This window comes from Setaria italica, chromosome IX, assembly GCF_000263155.2.
Source record: "Setaria italica strain Yugu1 chromosome IX, Setaria_italica_v2.0, whole genome shotgun sequence".
Classification (NCBI taxonomy): Eukaryota; Viridiplantae; Streptophyta; class Magnoliopsida; order Poales; family Poaceae; genus Setaria; species Setaria italica.
In genome coordinates, this window is record NC_028458.1 from 57,282,906 (window position 1) to 57,297,167 (window position 14,262).

Below are 14,262 nucleotides of genomic sequence, written 5' to 3' on the forward strand. Positions count from 1 at the left end.
AGGGATGCAATACCAACCGGGACTAAAGCCCTCCCTCGGAGGTTTTAGTCCGGATTTGTAACACCAACCGGGACTAAATGTGTCTCCACAAATTACGAAGAGGTTTTAGTCCGGATTTGTAACACCAATCGGGACTAAAGGTGTCTCCACAAATTACGAAATTTAGATCCGAGGTTAAAAACAACCGAGATTTTTTGTTGAGAATGAAAGTTCATTTTTCCACCAGTGTTGGAACTACTTCACCAGAGATCACACTCCCAACCTTCGAATGCCGTCCCACAACAGTATAACTGCAAGTTAATGTGGTGACTCGATGGTCACGATCTCAGATGAATCGCCAATCAGTCAGATGAGAAAATGGAATGTAAAAAAAAAAAACGCCGATTTATCCATCACGACCAACATTTTTTCCAACGTCGTATACCATTTGAGGAAAGATTCAACAAAGTTTAGCATCGGTTTCCACAAGAAACATCAAATTAGACCATGCAAGCAATCATCCAGCAAAAAGATGTAACAAGGGTTAAGTCGCAACCGGAATGAACACGTCTCCAAGCAGTTAAGGTCTGCAGTTTCTAACTCAGTTGGTTATTTCAGATCTCCATAAAAAAAGACGTATCCAACCCGCTTAGCAAAACAAGTCAAGAATCTCTGCAAGGGCTAGATTTAGAAATGGTGTCCATGGTCCACATAAGCTATGCAAAGGCACCAACTAAAACATCCTGTCTTTTGTTCACCATCATCTACTCTTAGGCGCCACCAGACCCGTATGTCTTGCCAAACATGATCACCTGGAGCTTGTCATACCCAGCAAGGACACCAGCACCAGCGACAGCACGGAGGATGTTCGCGCCAGCACCCTTGAAGAGGGACTTGGGGCCCTCCTTTGCGACAATCTGCTTGAAAGCATCCAAGGAACTGTTGTACTTGACAGCCTCACCAGATGTCATCATCATGCGACGCCGAACGGTATCAATAGGGTACGAGGCAAGGCCAGCACCCATTGTTATGCACCAGCCGAGAAAGAAGCTGGCCAAGAAGTTGTCCTGCAGAATACACCAGCACAAATGAGTATACATCATATCAAATTTCAGCAAAAGACCCCCAATGCATTTCAGGCACAAGGGAAAGAGCTACAAATCAATCAACAAAGAGATAATGATTACACAGGAAAATGTGACAAAAAATTAGAATATGAGTAGCAGTGTCAATTCAATGCAGGGTGGTCCTAATGTAAGTGTACCACTCAAGGAAATAGCACAAACACTGTATAAGTTACTGACCTGCAGGGAACCAACAAGAAGCACTGGCTTGAGCGAGTCGTACATTCCAAAGTAAAGACCACGGTAGACGATGATTCCCACACAAGAGATACTGAATCCACGGTAGAGGCCAGCAATCCCATCACTGGCAAGGGTCTTGCGGTAAACATCAATGAGTCCATTGAACTGCCTCTCACCACCCCCCTTCTTTGCAACCTTGGCATCATTGGCCAAACGCGTACGAGCATAGTCCAGAGAGTAAACAAAGAAGAGAGAGCAAGCACCAGCAGCTCCTCCAGAAGCAAGGTTTCCAGCAAACCACTTCCAGTATCCATCCTTGTCCTTCTTGAAGTTGAACATGCGCTTGAAGTGGTCCTTGAATGCAAAGTTCAATGCCTGAAGCAGGATGGAACCTTTAGGTTTAGCTAATGCAAACATATGAATTATGATCACAAAACATTAGAAAATAAGGGTTGGACAAGATAGAATGCATGACCTGTGTGGGGAAGTAACGGATGACATTAGCTGTGTTTCCTCTCCACAGTGAGATGACACCCTCATCTTTCATCGTCCGGGCAAAGCAGTCCCCAATACCCTTGTAAGGTTCAGAAAGCCTACCACTTTTGATCATCTCATCCTGGTTCTGAATCAACAGCTTGACACGCTCAATGGGGGCAGCAGCTGTCTTGGAAACAGCAGCAGAAACTCCACCCATCAGAAAGTCAACCATGAATCCAGAAAAACTTTTCTCTTTGGGGGCAGAAGCGAAGAAAGGGGAGGACGTCATGACTGATGGGAGCCCAACAGTTGCATCCATCCCATGATATGACCTCAGGGGCACATTGTAAGCAGAATGCACATTGCTGAATACAGGGTTATTCATGGCAGAATAAGAAGAGATTCTACTCAACAACACGGGCTGCCCATGGACCCTCTGGATCCCAGATGAAGAACGTAGTTCATGCTCCATTTTTCACAAGCCAGAAGCAACCTGTCAAACAGCAGCACAGAACAGCTGGGTTAGACTGCAAGCTAATCCAGCAAAATAGCAACAAGAACACAGTAACACACAATACACTACAAACATAACAGCGTATACCAGGTGCATCGAGGTAATAATAAAAACATAAGAAAGGTTCGCATTCAAATATACAATTAACTTATGAAACTATCAAACAAGTAATTACACTAATGCAGGGTAGATATAAATGATCCAAAGTGGATACACGTACTTCTAATGGCACCCAAAAGCATGAACAAATATTTTGGTTTCAATTGCATTCCTCCTAACAAAAGAGGAAACAGCAAAAGAAAAAATATAGGAGTGGGATGTTCTAAAAGGAGCAGGAGCACATGCAAATAGAACAAAGCACCCCTGGCGCATCAAGATAAAATCACTGCCATTTGTCTAGGATGCCAGGCTGCTGAACATGAGGTCATAAATATTAACATCCAAATAGCTGCATAGCAATGAGCATTTGAAGCTCAATAGGGAAAACAAAGCACAATAGCATTATTGATCCTTATCTTGTAAGGAAGCTTAAACTAAACATCTAAACGACGAATAAGAGAATGCCACATTACTCAGAAATATGTCAAACGTTGGATGGTCATCTGGTGGTTTAGGTCCTCCAAACTAACATGTATTCAGAAGAATATAGAATACTGGTCATGTGTCCTCTTCGGTCAAAGAATTAAAAGGTAGATTTTCTTCTCCTAAGTCCTAATGCTCCTCACACACAGCTTTATTTCTTTCATCCCCCGAACCAACTGAGCACAGTCATCTTTCTTCTCCCTACCTTGAGAAATAGACAAGATCACATCCATCTACATGTAAGATTTACTGTCCTTTTCTCCCTTCTCTCCTTAAATTCCATATGAATACCAAACTATGCACACATCAGTTATTTTCATGCAGGATGCAGCAATGTGTGGGGGTAATGTAAGTTCTATTGTCAAAACAGCACGCCGGTTGTTTAGAGGCCTGAACATAGATAGCTTTCTTCAAGTCAGGGCAGCATGTCAGGCACTCAACAAACATGAACATACACAATGTATCGGTATCCTAAACTCCAAAAGAAACCACAACTCAAATGGGACCAAAACCAGAGGCTGATACCCAGGGGCGGACCCAATAACTGTTGCAAAAAGATCGAATTTAGTAGGTAAAATCATGGTCAGATCCGAATACAAATACCATACGTTAGGGGTTTGGGTGTTTGATTTCGCGCAGCAGGATGGGAAGGGAGGGGAATAGGCAGGCATACCCCTGTCGGATGTTCGTCGCCGGCGAAGCGCCCGTCGCTCGACGAACAACGGGCAGCGCAACTCGCCCTGTCGTCGCCGCTAGGAAAGGAAGACCGAGGCCGAGAGAGAGAACAGATAAGTCGTAGGAAGGGAGGTGTGACGACCCTAGACTACGCGGCGGCACGCCAGCAAGCTTTGGTCGGAGAATCGCCGCTGCCGGCGGCTTGGGGAAGAAGATGAGCAGGAAGGGTTAGGTTTCGGTACTCTGTTCATTCATGCCCCTTCCCTACACGGGTTGGGTTCTTATCCACGCCACAGGCCGGCGTGGTGGCCCAATGGGCTTAGCCCAGTTCTTGACATGGTGTCAAAAAGAAACTAGCTGATCTCATGTCATACTTGAAACTCTAATGTAACAATGCTTACAACAATGCTTAGTGACCGAGCATTCTAACATCACTGCGTGCCAAGACAGGAACGAGTTACCATGTGTTGTTCTTTATGTGCCCATACGATGAGGCATGCTTCACTTTTTAATCAAGAAAAATTTGGAAATTTCAAGAGCATATTAACAGAACTAGACATTAGTGCACAGGTGATAAAGTTGGGTGTTAATTAACACTGTTGCATATAAAATTGTAAATGCTGAAGATATAAAAACAGTTAGGTCGCACTTATTGTTTCGTCGTTTTGCAAAAGATCTTCTTGGATACAACTAGACTGCTTGCGGAACAAACAGATAATCTTCCTGATGAGATCTGGAATTATGTGAAGGATTGTAAAGTTGTTCAGACAGCAATTCTGTTGATGGCAGCGCAAAAACATATCCGTGGGGGATCTTCCTACAAGAGAAATGATGATCCTAAGTTAGATGGGTTCACTACTATCAATAATCGCATCCGTCACTCCATGACCTCAGAATTGGGGATGTGTCAAAATGAAGAGAAACTACAGCAGCTGTGGTCGAAGTTCAAAGTTATGTTATCCTCATCATTGCTTATTGATATAATTTCCCAAGCTGGTGAAATTATTGGTGATTATACACGGGATCATCCTGAGGTACCACTTTTTCTGATAGATTGCAATTTTTTTATCTATATGCTGTTCTGTTACAGCACTGCTATAGATTAGGAATTATATAAAATATAGAATGGATATACAAACATTTTTTTCATGAAATGACAACTAAATAATTAGAGAAGAAAAAAAAAGTGATCAGGGTCTTTTTACTGTATCCTATGACATATAGATATTGTCCTTTTTTCTTTCAACTTCTCTCCTTTCATATTTTTTTTGTCATGCAGGCTTCACATGCGGATATTTTTGAACAAGTTTCATCGATTCTCAAGTCTTATGGATTTAATCCCAATGGACAAGACATCGACATTAAGAATCTGTACCTTTTTACATCCCTTTTGCATTGCTTCAATGATCATATATTTGTATGAAATACATGACTATTATGTTCGTTTAATGATTTTTTTTCTATTTGTTGCTGAAGCTGCCCTTATAAATTTCGAATGCCGAGTGGAGAGCTATCTGACCAATATGGTGGGTGTGGATGTGGTTATGTTGGCCTGGGTCATTCTTTTATAACTTTAGAATATAAACCCTGTTTTATTTGTCATGGAAAACAGGGAGCTTGGTTGCAACCAAGGCAACTACAGGTGTACCTGATCTGCTTGCTGCAGAAAAAAAAGGTAAGATGCATTTCTTACATTACTGCATGTTAGTTCTTGTTTCATACAAAGATTGCTTTCTATGCTTATTTTTAGGGCACTGGAAACTACTATAACCTATTGCGACTGACTTAATTTTTATGTGTTTCTTCCCTGTTTAAAACATTCTGTTCTTTCCAAAATTTTCTATTGTAGAGCATCACCCTAGAACTTATTGCTATGTGAATAAATTGCAATGCAATTCCCTAGGTCTCAATGCTGCATATAAAGAATTCTTTTTGAGTGGGTGGAGGGTCTTATTTGATAATTACAGCCCTAGAGAAGATCTGTGTGCATTTCTCTTCGTTGCTTTGGTAATTATAGTTAAAAATGCAAATTGCAATTATGCCATAGTCTATCTGCAGTGCAATTACAACCAATCTGTGATGGAATTCTGTATGGTCATGCATAATTCATCTGTGTTTTTGTTCTTATAACTCAAGAAAGAACACTAGTTATATTTGTAGTTTATGTTGCTGTAATGATTTAGAACTGCGAACCCTTTTTACCTGGCATCCATGTTTGTCTTATTTACAGCCACTGGTTCTCATTTTTACGTCATAATTACAAATATGGGTAGTCATAATATTTACGTCAAATCATATTGCAGAATTTCATATTAGTTCTCATTTTTACCATATTGCTTTGCAAACAGTGTGCCTCTAAAAATCAAATGGCCCATATGCCGCAACCCTGTAATATTTCAAGTATGATATGTCTTCCCAAAGGAAAAGAACATAGATGGAACCTGGAGTTATTTCCATCAAGCTCCTACTCACAAAAGAGTGAATTTACTAGACAAAAGGAAACCAAAGAAATGCAAATAGCCAACTTAGAACAGCTCATATTCACTGGGAAGAATTGTCTTCTTAATAATACCTCTAAGCTGTTTAGATTGGAAAGCAGCATCCAATATCATACTGGCAACTGGGCCACTTGTTAATGATTCATTATTGTTGTTTTCTGGTTTGCGTGATCTTTGACTGTTTTTGCCATCTTTGCAATGGATAAGTATGATATATGTCAAGCTGGTGCTTTCTTTATGTAAGTTCTGTTTTGCTTTACTAAGCTTTCATCTTCTTTCCTGACCTTCAAGAAATAGCAAAAGCAAGTTTCATGTGCTATGTTTCTGCCCATGCAGCTTGCTGGTTCAGCAGCCTACTATGTTGCTTAAGCATGTTAGCCAAGTACTGCAGTTTAGTAACATGTCATCCAACTCAAAAAACTATATTACAAGTAGCTTAAGTAATACTCCACTGATGCAAATATCATGTACCATCTCAAGTCAGTCCTGATGGTCGTTATGCTGCAATATGCAGTGTTTTGGGATTACTAGTTTGAAGTGAAAATGGGTTGGTAGAGAGCTGTATGTTTATATAAAAGCCCAACTGATGCCTAAATCTGCATTTGCCATATGACCCAGGATGTTGGAAAGAAACTGACTAAAAGATTGAAGCACAAATACACATGCCTCAGTTTCTTCCCGTATTGGAGATCAGTTTTAGCATCCCAATTTCCTGTGAAGGTGTTTCCAGGCCATGCAAGAAGCGATCCTAAGCATGTCCTAGATCTTGGACAAATTGGCAGATCTCGGAGTTACTAAACGGATGAAGTATCTTCACCAATTCCAAATGACCTTGGTCTTTTGGGAAGAATTGCACAGCCAGGAAACTATCAACCCAGAAGGCATTTTGGTACAGCATTTGCTATCCTGAAGGTGTTAAGGAAAGCCTGAGTTAAAAGGTATGCTAAGTGCTCTGGTATTCTAGTCAAAGTTTCTGAACGTGTGGAGACTTTTTGTGTGCTGCTGCACCTAATACAAAGGAACAACTAGATGGTACCTCAGTAGAACTTGAACATATGGTTTTATCAAGGATTGCCATGTACGATGTTTAAGCTATACGAAATCTATGTGATATACGTGTTCTTGTTCATGCAGGTGATGGGAGAGTTTCCCACTTACTGCTGTTTCCCTGCTATTCAAGCTCAGTTATTCAAGCTAAGCTATTCAAGCTGGGAGGTGCTGTACAAGCATTCAAAACTACCATCATGTTTGTTGCTCATCATATATATTCTTAGCCTCCGTCAGAACTGTACTTCTTGCCTAAGGCAATCATCTGGAGCTTGTCGCGACGGCACGGAGGATGTTCGTACCAGCACCCTTGAAGAGGAATTTGGTAGATGGTACCCTCCTTAGCAAGGAGCGGGGACCGAGTTCCACTGCAGTCGCTATAGGGACTGCAAGTTAAGCGGTCGACAGCTGAGAGAGGGAATACTGTTAAGCACTGTGCTGAGAGAGGGAATGCTGTTCGGAACTGTTCATGTTTTCACTGTGCGTCACTGTTTAGTTACTGTATCATTGCATCTGGACCGTTCGCAGGCAGATCGGACGGCCAAAATCACGTGCAGTCACTATCTTGCAGTCGCTACAGCGACTGCACGCGATCTCCGTCCAGCGGCGATGGATGAATGCTAAGGTTTTCCCCTCTCGTGTCGGGAGTCGTGAGTTGTCTGACCTGGGTTGGGCCGTATCTAACATGGGCTGTGAGTATCTGGTTATGACTAACCTACTTCTCCATGAAGGGCTTCACTCTGTAAAATGATCACAAGAACAGTTCAGGCAGGGTCGACTGTACGTTCATAAGAGCCGTAATTCTAACACATGATCGGATGAGGGTTTGTGTAGCGCTCGACGAACCCTTTTCACGACCAAAACTAAACAATTGCCGCACAAGATCACACAAATATACCTTTATGAAACAAAGGGTGCTGGGATTCTGAAACCTACCTAGTTACCATTCGACTATTCGAGCAACCTTTTGCACGCGCTAAACCTAATTAAACTGATACAGGCAAACATCTCCAAAAGACTAGAACACGGAAACACATTCGATGGGCAACGTCTACCAGGGTTTAAGGTCTGCAAGACTGCAATTTCTAACTTCATTTATTTCAATCTCCGACGCAAAAAGAGAAGCGGGATCAACCGCATTACAAACCAAGCCACCAAACCTCTGCGCGTGCTAAATTTAAAAATAGTGTCCGTGGTCCGTATGTATGTTATTCAAAGGCACCTAAAACATCCTGTTTGTTGTTCATCGTCATCATCATCATCTAATCTTAGCCGCCGCCAGACCCGTACTTCTTGCCAAAGACGATCACCTGGAGCTTGTCGTATCCAGCAAGGACACCAGCACCAGCAACAGCACGGAGGATGTTTGCACCAGCACCCTTGAAGAGGGACTTGGTACCTTCCTTTGCGACAATCTGCTTGAAAGCATCCAAGGAACTCTTGTACTTGACAGCCTCACCAGATGTCATCATCATGCGGCGCCGAACAGTATCAATGGGGTACGAGGCAAGACCAGCACCAATGGTTATGCCCCAACCAAGCAAGAAGCTGGCGAAGAAGTTATCCTGCAAAACACACAAGTGAGCATTAAATATTTAAGGTAGAAAGGACATGTGAATCAATTGGGACAACAACATGATTATGCAGGAAAAACTGTCCTAAAGATTGGGCATGGGATAAACAGTTCTGACTTCAATGGGTCAGCGCACTAATATCTGGGGATATCTAACCAGGAAATAACCCAAACAATGTCCAGGTTACTGACCTGCAGGGAACCAACAAGAAGCACTGGCTTGAGCGAGTCGTACATTCCAAAGTAAAGACCACGGTAGACGATGATTCCCACACAAGAGATACTGAATCCACGGTAGAGGCCAGCGATACCATCACTGGCAAGGGTCTTGCGGTAAACATCAACGAGTCCATTGAACTGCCTCTCACCACCCCCCTTCTTTGCAACCTTGGCATCATTGGCCAAACGTGTACGAGCATAGTCCAGAGAGTAAACAAAGAAGAGAGAGCAAGCACCAGCAGCTCCTCCAGAAGCAAGGTTTCCAGCAAACCACTTCCAGTATCCATCCTTGTCCTTCTTGAAGTTGAACATGCGCTTGAAGTGGTCCTTGAATGCAAAGTTCAATGCCTGAAGCAGGATGGAACCTTTAGGTTTAGCTAATGCAAACATATAAATTATGATCACAAAACATTAGAAAATAAGGGTTGGATAGGATAGGATGTGGGACCTGTGTGGGGAAGTAACGGATGACATTAGCTGTGTTTCCTCTCCACAGTGCGATGACACCCTCATCTTTCATTGTCCGGGTAAAGCAGTCCCCAATACCCTTGTAGGGTTCAGAAAGCCTGCCACTCTTGAGCATTTCATCCTGGTTCTGAATCAAAAGCTTGACACGCTCGATTGGAGCAGCAGCTGTCTTGGAGACAGCAGCAGAAACTCCACCCATCAGAAAGTCGATCATAAATCCAGAAAAACCTTTCTCTTTTGGGGCAGAAGCGAAGACAGGGGATGGTGCCATGATGGAGGACAGTCCAACAGTTGCATTCATCCCATGGTATGACCTCAGGGGCACATTGTAAGCAGAATACGCATTGTTGAATACAGGGTTATTCATGGCAGAATAAGAAGCGATTCTGCTCAACAATACAGACTGCCCATGGACCTTCTGGACCACAGATGAAGAACGTAGTTCATCCGCCATTTTCACAAGTCAGAAGCGATCTGTCAATCATGCATATAAACATGCATAACATACCATAAGTAAATACACAAATGCAACATGCATATAGATAACCTGAAATGAATGCATGAGTACTATAAACAGCACCTAAAGGGCATCAAGACAATCATCACAATTAAAAATTTGACATTTACGCAATCACCAAAGAAGTCTACGTGTGCAGAGAGTGTATGGTAACTCAATAGTAACGCAAAATCCTGAGACCTAGTAGCACGGTATGGTTCAAGTTCAACATGGCAAATTTGAAACTTAGCAGCTTTTGTGGTAGATAATTCAAAGGTCAACATGGCAGGGAGATATAAAAACTATGCGTGCTATGTAATCGCTGTGATATCATCTAGAGGGATGAAGAGCTGCTGAACATAGAGATCAACATCCAAATACTTCCATTAAAGGAACATGTCCAGTTCAGTGTGGCAAATACGACACAGTAGCACACATAACCATACAAGCATTAATGCGAAGACAGTATGGCGTTCATCAATGGATCTAGACATAAAAAACCTATTTTGAAACCAGCACGTCAGGGCAGTAAGACAAAAGATGAACATTAACAGCACATTAGTATATATAAATTTTAAAAAAACATAACGAAATGGTACAAAACCAGCTCTTGAATGGCAAACAAGCATCAACAACATCTGGCCAAACAAATATTGCCACAACAGAACTTAATGACCCAAAGTATATTTGAACCACCAATATACCAACCAGCAGTGAAAAACTGTAGTCCAGTGGTTGCTACTTGTCTAGAGGCACAACACAAGCGCAATGCAAACTATCTACTATCTTAATTCTCACTGCCTAAGTAAGAAAGTACAGTTCAAAGTTCTATTGTGTGTACTGCATTTCATGCAAAAGCGAGTTTCAAAACTGTTGCACTTCAAGCACATTGTCCACCAAGCCCATTACCACAAGCACCATACAATCTTTTAAACAGGAATGAAATTAGAAGAGCGGCTCCCAACCTACAGAGATAAACAGCAAGCAAGTGCTTCTCAAAACCAAGAAAAGAAAAGGAGCAATCCTAACTGATGCAGTACTGCATCAGAACTCCCAAGTATTGGATAAAAAAGCAGCAGAATTCCAAAAACCAATCTCCAAGCAACATAGAGTATTTAAGACCCATCATAATAAGTATGTAGAGGGCTAGTAGTCCTATAGTTCTACAATGCCATTAGTGACAGCAACAAAACTGATTTAAAAATCTTACAGAAAGCTGGCAAGAAAACCAACCACAACCAATCAAAGTAAGGGATCTTTCCACTCCAGGATGATGCAAATGTGTCTCCTAATTCCTAACCAACAGAATGTGCAGTGATACATGCACCAATCTAGTATTAAAGCTAAAAGCTAATAGCAAAAATCAATAGTTTAGCATATACATACACTAGACTATATGCCATCTAACGTTGACAGATTAACTCAGGAGAAAGCTCGCAACAAGCAGCATCAACCTCGGTTCTCGTTCTAATTCGGATGCTACAGTCCAGGTTCAAACAAATTAATAACCTCTGAAAAGCTTGCTACCATTAGTGGAAGTCCTAGACGCAAAACTACTAGAAGTAGGCAAAACATCGCATCAGAAACTGCGCTTATGTGCACTCCACACAAGTAGCTAGATGGGAATTAAAAACATCAAGTCCAGATCTACGGCCATCTATACTACCGACAAGGTCCAAATTCTCAGTTGAACTTCTCCCAGAGTCAGATCTACCGAGAAAGGACATCCATCCATCTCAAAAATGACCTTAAATCCTGACCGATCCCTCGAACTTTCACGGACCAGACAGGAGCGGCTTGAGGGAGGGAGGGAGTGCATACCGGAAGGGGAGTGAGGAGAGATGGAGCGGAACCCGGGTTCCCGCCGACGCCGCGGTCGAGGCGGAGCCCCGTCGCGGCCGGCGTCGCCCTTGCTCGCGGCAGCGGAGAAGAGAGATGGAGTTGGGATTGGATGGGCTCTGGGACTCTGGTCAGTGAGATGAGGTGGCACGGTATAAAGAGACCGGGATGTTCTTCTGGAAGAGCAAAAGGTCCAGAACGCCCTTCCAAAGAAAAGGGAAATGGGTCTTTTTCTTTCGAGAAAAAAATGAAAAATCCAGTCTTTTTTTAAAGAAGGTTCCAGACTTCCGGCAGAGGATCCGGCCCAGCTAGCCTTGTGCTCCATGCAGCCGTGGGCCGTGGGTTCTCTGTCGGGCCTCCTAATTGTGTGTTCGGCCCGCTGCGAGCAGCCACAACCGCGCGGCCCACAAATAAATAATACGTGTGCACCAGCAGCATAGGACTTGTTCGGCCCACGAACAGGGCCGCGTGGTTTGCATCTTTCCAGGTCGGCCGGATCGGCGTGGTGGATTCGCGCCATACACATGCGAAACATCTCGGTGGGTCAGACCAACCAGCACCAAGGCAGAAGGCACCACCAACAAGGCCTGCCTGCAACGCGGTGCTGCTTGTTTTTTTGTTGTGAGCCGTGACCATCACTACACAGTACACACTCCTACACTAGCTTACGCTTTAAGCCTAATCTTCTCAGTGCTCCCCTGTTCAGCCTTCACAGAATCATAGCTACTGCACTGCAGCCTACAGTAGTAAGTAGTAACTGGAGAAGTGGACCACACTACCACTACGGTTTTCAGGTTCCAGAAGACTTTCAGCCAGTTTCGACGCTAAAAGTAGTTTGGTGCTCCAGCAAAAAAACTTGAAATGATGACACATTCCGATCTGGGTCTGCGCGTGTAACAAAAGGATAGCATTAGAATTTGCACATAGTATATCCACACACACACGCAGAGTGCAGTTTCCCTGACCTCCCCAACTCTTCAGTGAATCGCTATCGCCTAGGCTACTAGTTCAACGACATCTTTCATCGGGTTGTTTGATAATTTCCCTCCAACAAACACCTAACCAACCACTAATCGGCGGACTAATTGGTAATTTGCACGCTCCGTAAGAGTCTGAACACATGGCTCTGGAACCATCCAGAGACGCCGAGCCCTTGGCTGAAGCGGGATACCCTGAGGCTTCAGCTCTTTCGCGGAGATGGATGACCAAATAAACCGTGTGTTAAGTATTACGATGACCTGTCCCAGTATTATTCTGAACTTACCCGTTGAGCTCAGCAGTGCATCTGAAGGTAGTTTATTTCCATCAAGTAAAAAAAGCCATGAAGTTCTGACCCGACCGGGTGACAATTATCTATTCTGTCTGGAATAACTAATCTCTGATGGAATCAATATCAGGAGGGCCCGAGGGTTTCATCATTCCGAGACGGAAGTTATAGCATCGCTGTGACTGCTGACACTGTCCATGTAGTATGTTGACCTGCCACCAAACTGCTTTGTACCGTCAGGGAGATACCATACGGTCCCATACAACAATTTTCTGCAGCAATCTCGGAGTATTTTACGTCCAGTACTATTTACCGTTAAGTTTCTCTATGTGTAACGGAGTACTGTTTTCTTGGGGAATCAGCGTAGGACTCTACAAATCTTGTTTGAAAAGTCAAGGGAAAGTTGCTTAGCCAATCTGTGCAAGATAAGACGAGAGCTCTATCTTGTGCTATTTCCACCGCTAGTTTAAGGTTCTTCTTTGGACTACTTATATAGTTTAAAGTTGGAGAGCGACCACGACCGAAACCAACGCGCACCGCACAGATTATTCTGCGCATCATGCCATGTGAATCTGGTATCGTGCTCGAACATGAGCGTCATGTGAAGCTGCCTTCTGATTTTGTCATGTCTGACACTTTCAATGTCAAAGAAAATCCAGAGCACGGCACCGGGAAGTAAAATGCCGCGGTCGACGACGATCACTGCGAACCTGCAAATCACACAGCCAGCAAATTAGCATGTGTTCGGTTCCGAGGACGAAGTGGGACGGAATAGAACGGTCCTCCTTTTTAGTGGTGTTTGGTTGGGAGACATCGGGACGAGTCCATCCCCGTAGGGGAATATTCGGTGTAGATCCGGGATGACCCCGTCCACCCAAAACGAGCGGACAAGCTCATCCCAATTCGACGGCGTGAGCCATCGTCTTCTTCCTCGTGCGCTCCACCGAAGCTCTTCCTCATCTTCTTCCTCGTGTTGCTCGGGACCGGTGGGGGCAAGCTCCCTTGGGTGGAGATGCTCGAGGCCGGCATGGCCGAGCTCCGCGCCTGCGGCTCAGGGCCGGCGGGGTGGATCTTCCCTGGGCGGCACGACTGGGCTCGAGGTCGACGAGGGCGAGCTCCTAGGATGGCGGGGGGCCTCGGTCGGCGGGGGCGAGCTCCCCGGGCGGCGCGGCCGGGGCCCGACGTCGGCGGGGGTGAGCTCCTCAGCAGCGGCGCCGTGGCCCTAGGGCAGCGGGGTGGAGCAGGGGCGGCGACGGTCGTGGCACAAGGGTGCGGAGGGGTAGAGCAAGGGCGGCGGAGGCCATAGCCCAGGGGCGTGGAGGGG

At 44.2% G+C, this 14,262-nt stretch overlaps 3 protein-coding genes across 3 annotated transcripts; 1 reads left to right on the forward strand and 2 right to left on the reverse strand.

The window, feature by feature from the left end:
• Positions 1–459: 459 nt before the first annotated feature.
• On the reverse strand, positions 460–3,791 carry LOC101760143 (ADP,ATP carrier protein). The gene is made up of 4 exons (XM_004985819.3): positions 3,530–3,791; positions 1,759–2,253; positions 1,284–1,658; positions 460–1,046 (listed from the first exon to the last, which is right to left on the reverse strand). Exons 2-4 carry the CDS (start codon positions 2,230–2,232, stop codon positions 750–752), a joined length of 1,146 nt encoding a protein of 381 aa, XP_004985876.1. The 5' UTR covers positions 2,233–2,253; positions 3,530–3,791; the 3' UTR covers positions 460–749.
• Positions 3,792–4,020: 229 nt separating this feature from the next.
• LOC111258484 lies at positions 4,021–7,555 on the forward strand. Its single transcript, XM_022829807.1, has 7 exons — positions 4,021–4,101; positions 4,170–4,565; positions 4,811–4,902; positions 5,008–5,057; positions 5,144–5,206; positions 6,648–6,967; positions 7,164–7,555. The coding sequence occupies exons 1-6, from the start codon at positions 4,021–4,023 to the stop codon at positions 6,668–6,670; spliced, it is 705 nt and encodes a 234-aa protein (XP_022685542.1). The 3' UTR covers positions 6,671–6,967; positions 7,164–7,555.
• A 573-nt stretch (positions 7,556–8,128) lies between these two features.
• LOC101760553 (ADP,ATP carrier protein 1, mitochondrial) lies at positions 8,129–11,812 on the reverse strand. The gene is made up of 4 exons (XM_004985820.4): positions 11,654–11,812; positions 9,317–9,810; positions 8,842–9,216; positions 8,129–8,641 (listed from the first exon to the last, which is right to left on the reverse strand). The coding sequence occupies exons 2-4, from the start codon at positions 9,788–9,790 to the stop codon at positions 8,345–8,347; spliced, it is 1,146 nt and encodes a 381-aa protein (XP_004985877.1). The 5' UTR covers positions 9,791–9,810; positions 11,654–11,812; the 3' UTR covers positions 8,129–8,344.
• Positions 11,813–14,262: the final 2,450 nt, after the last annotated feature.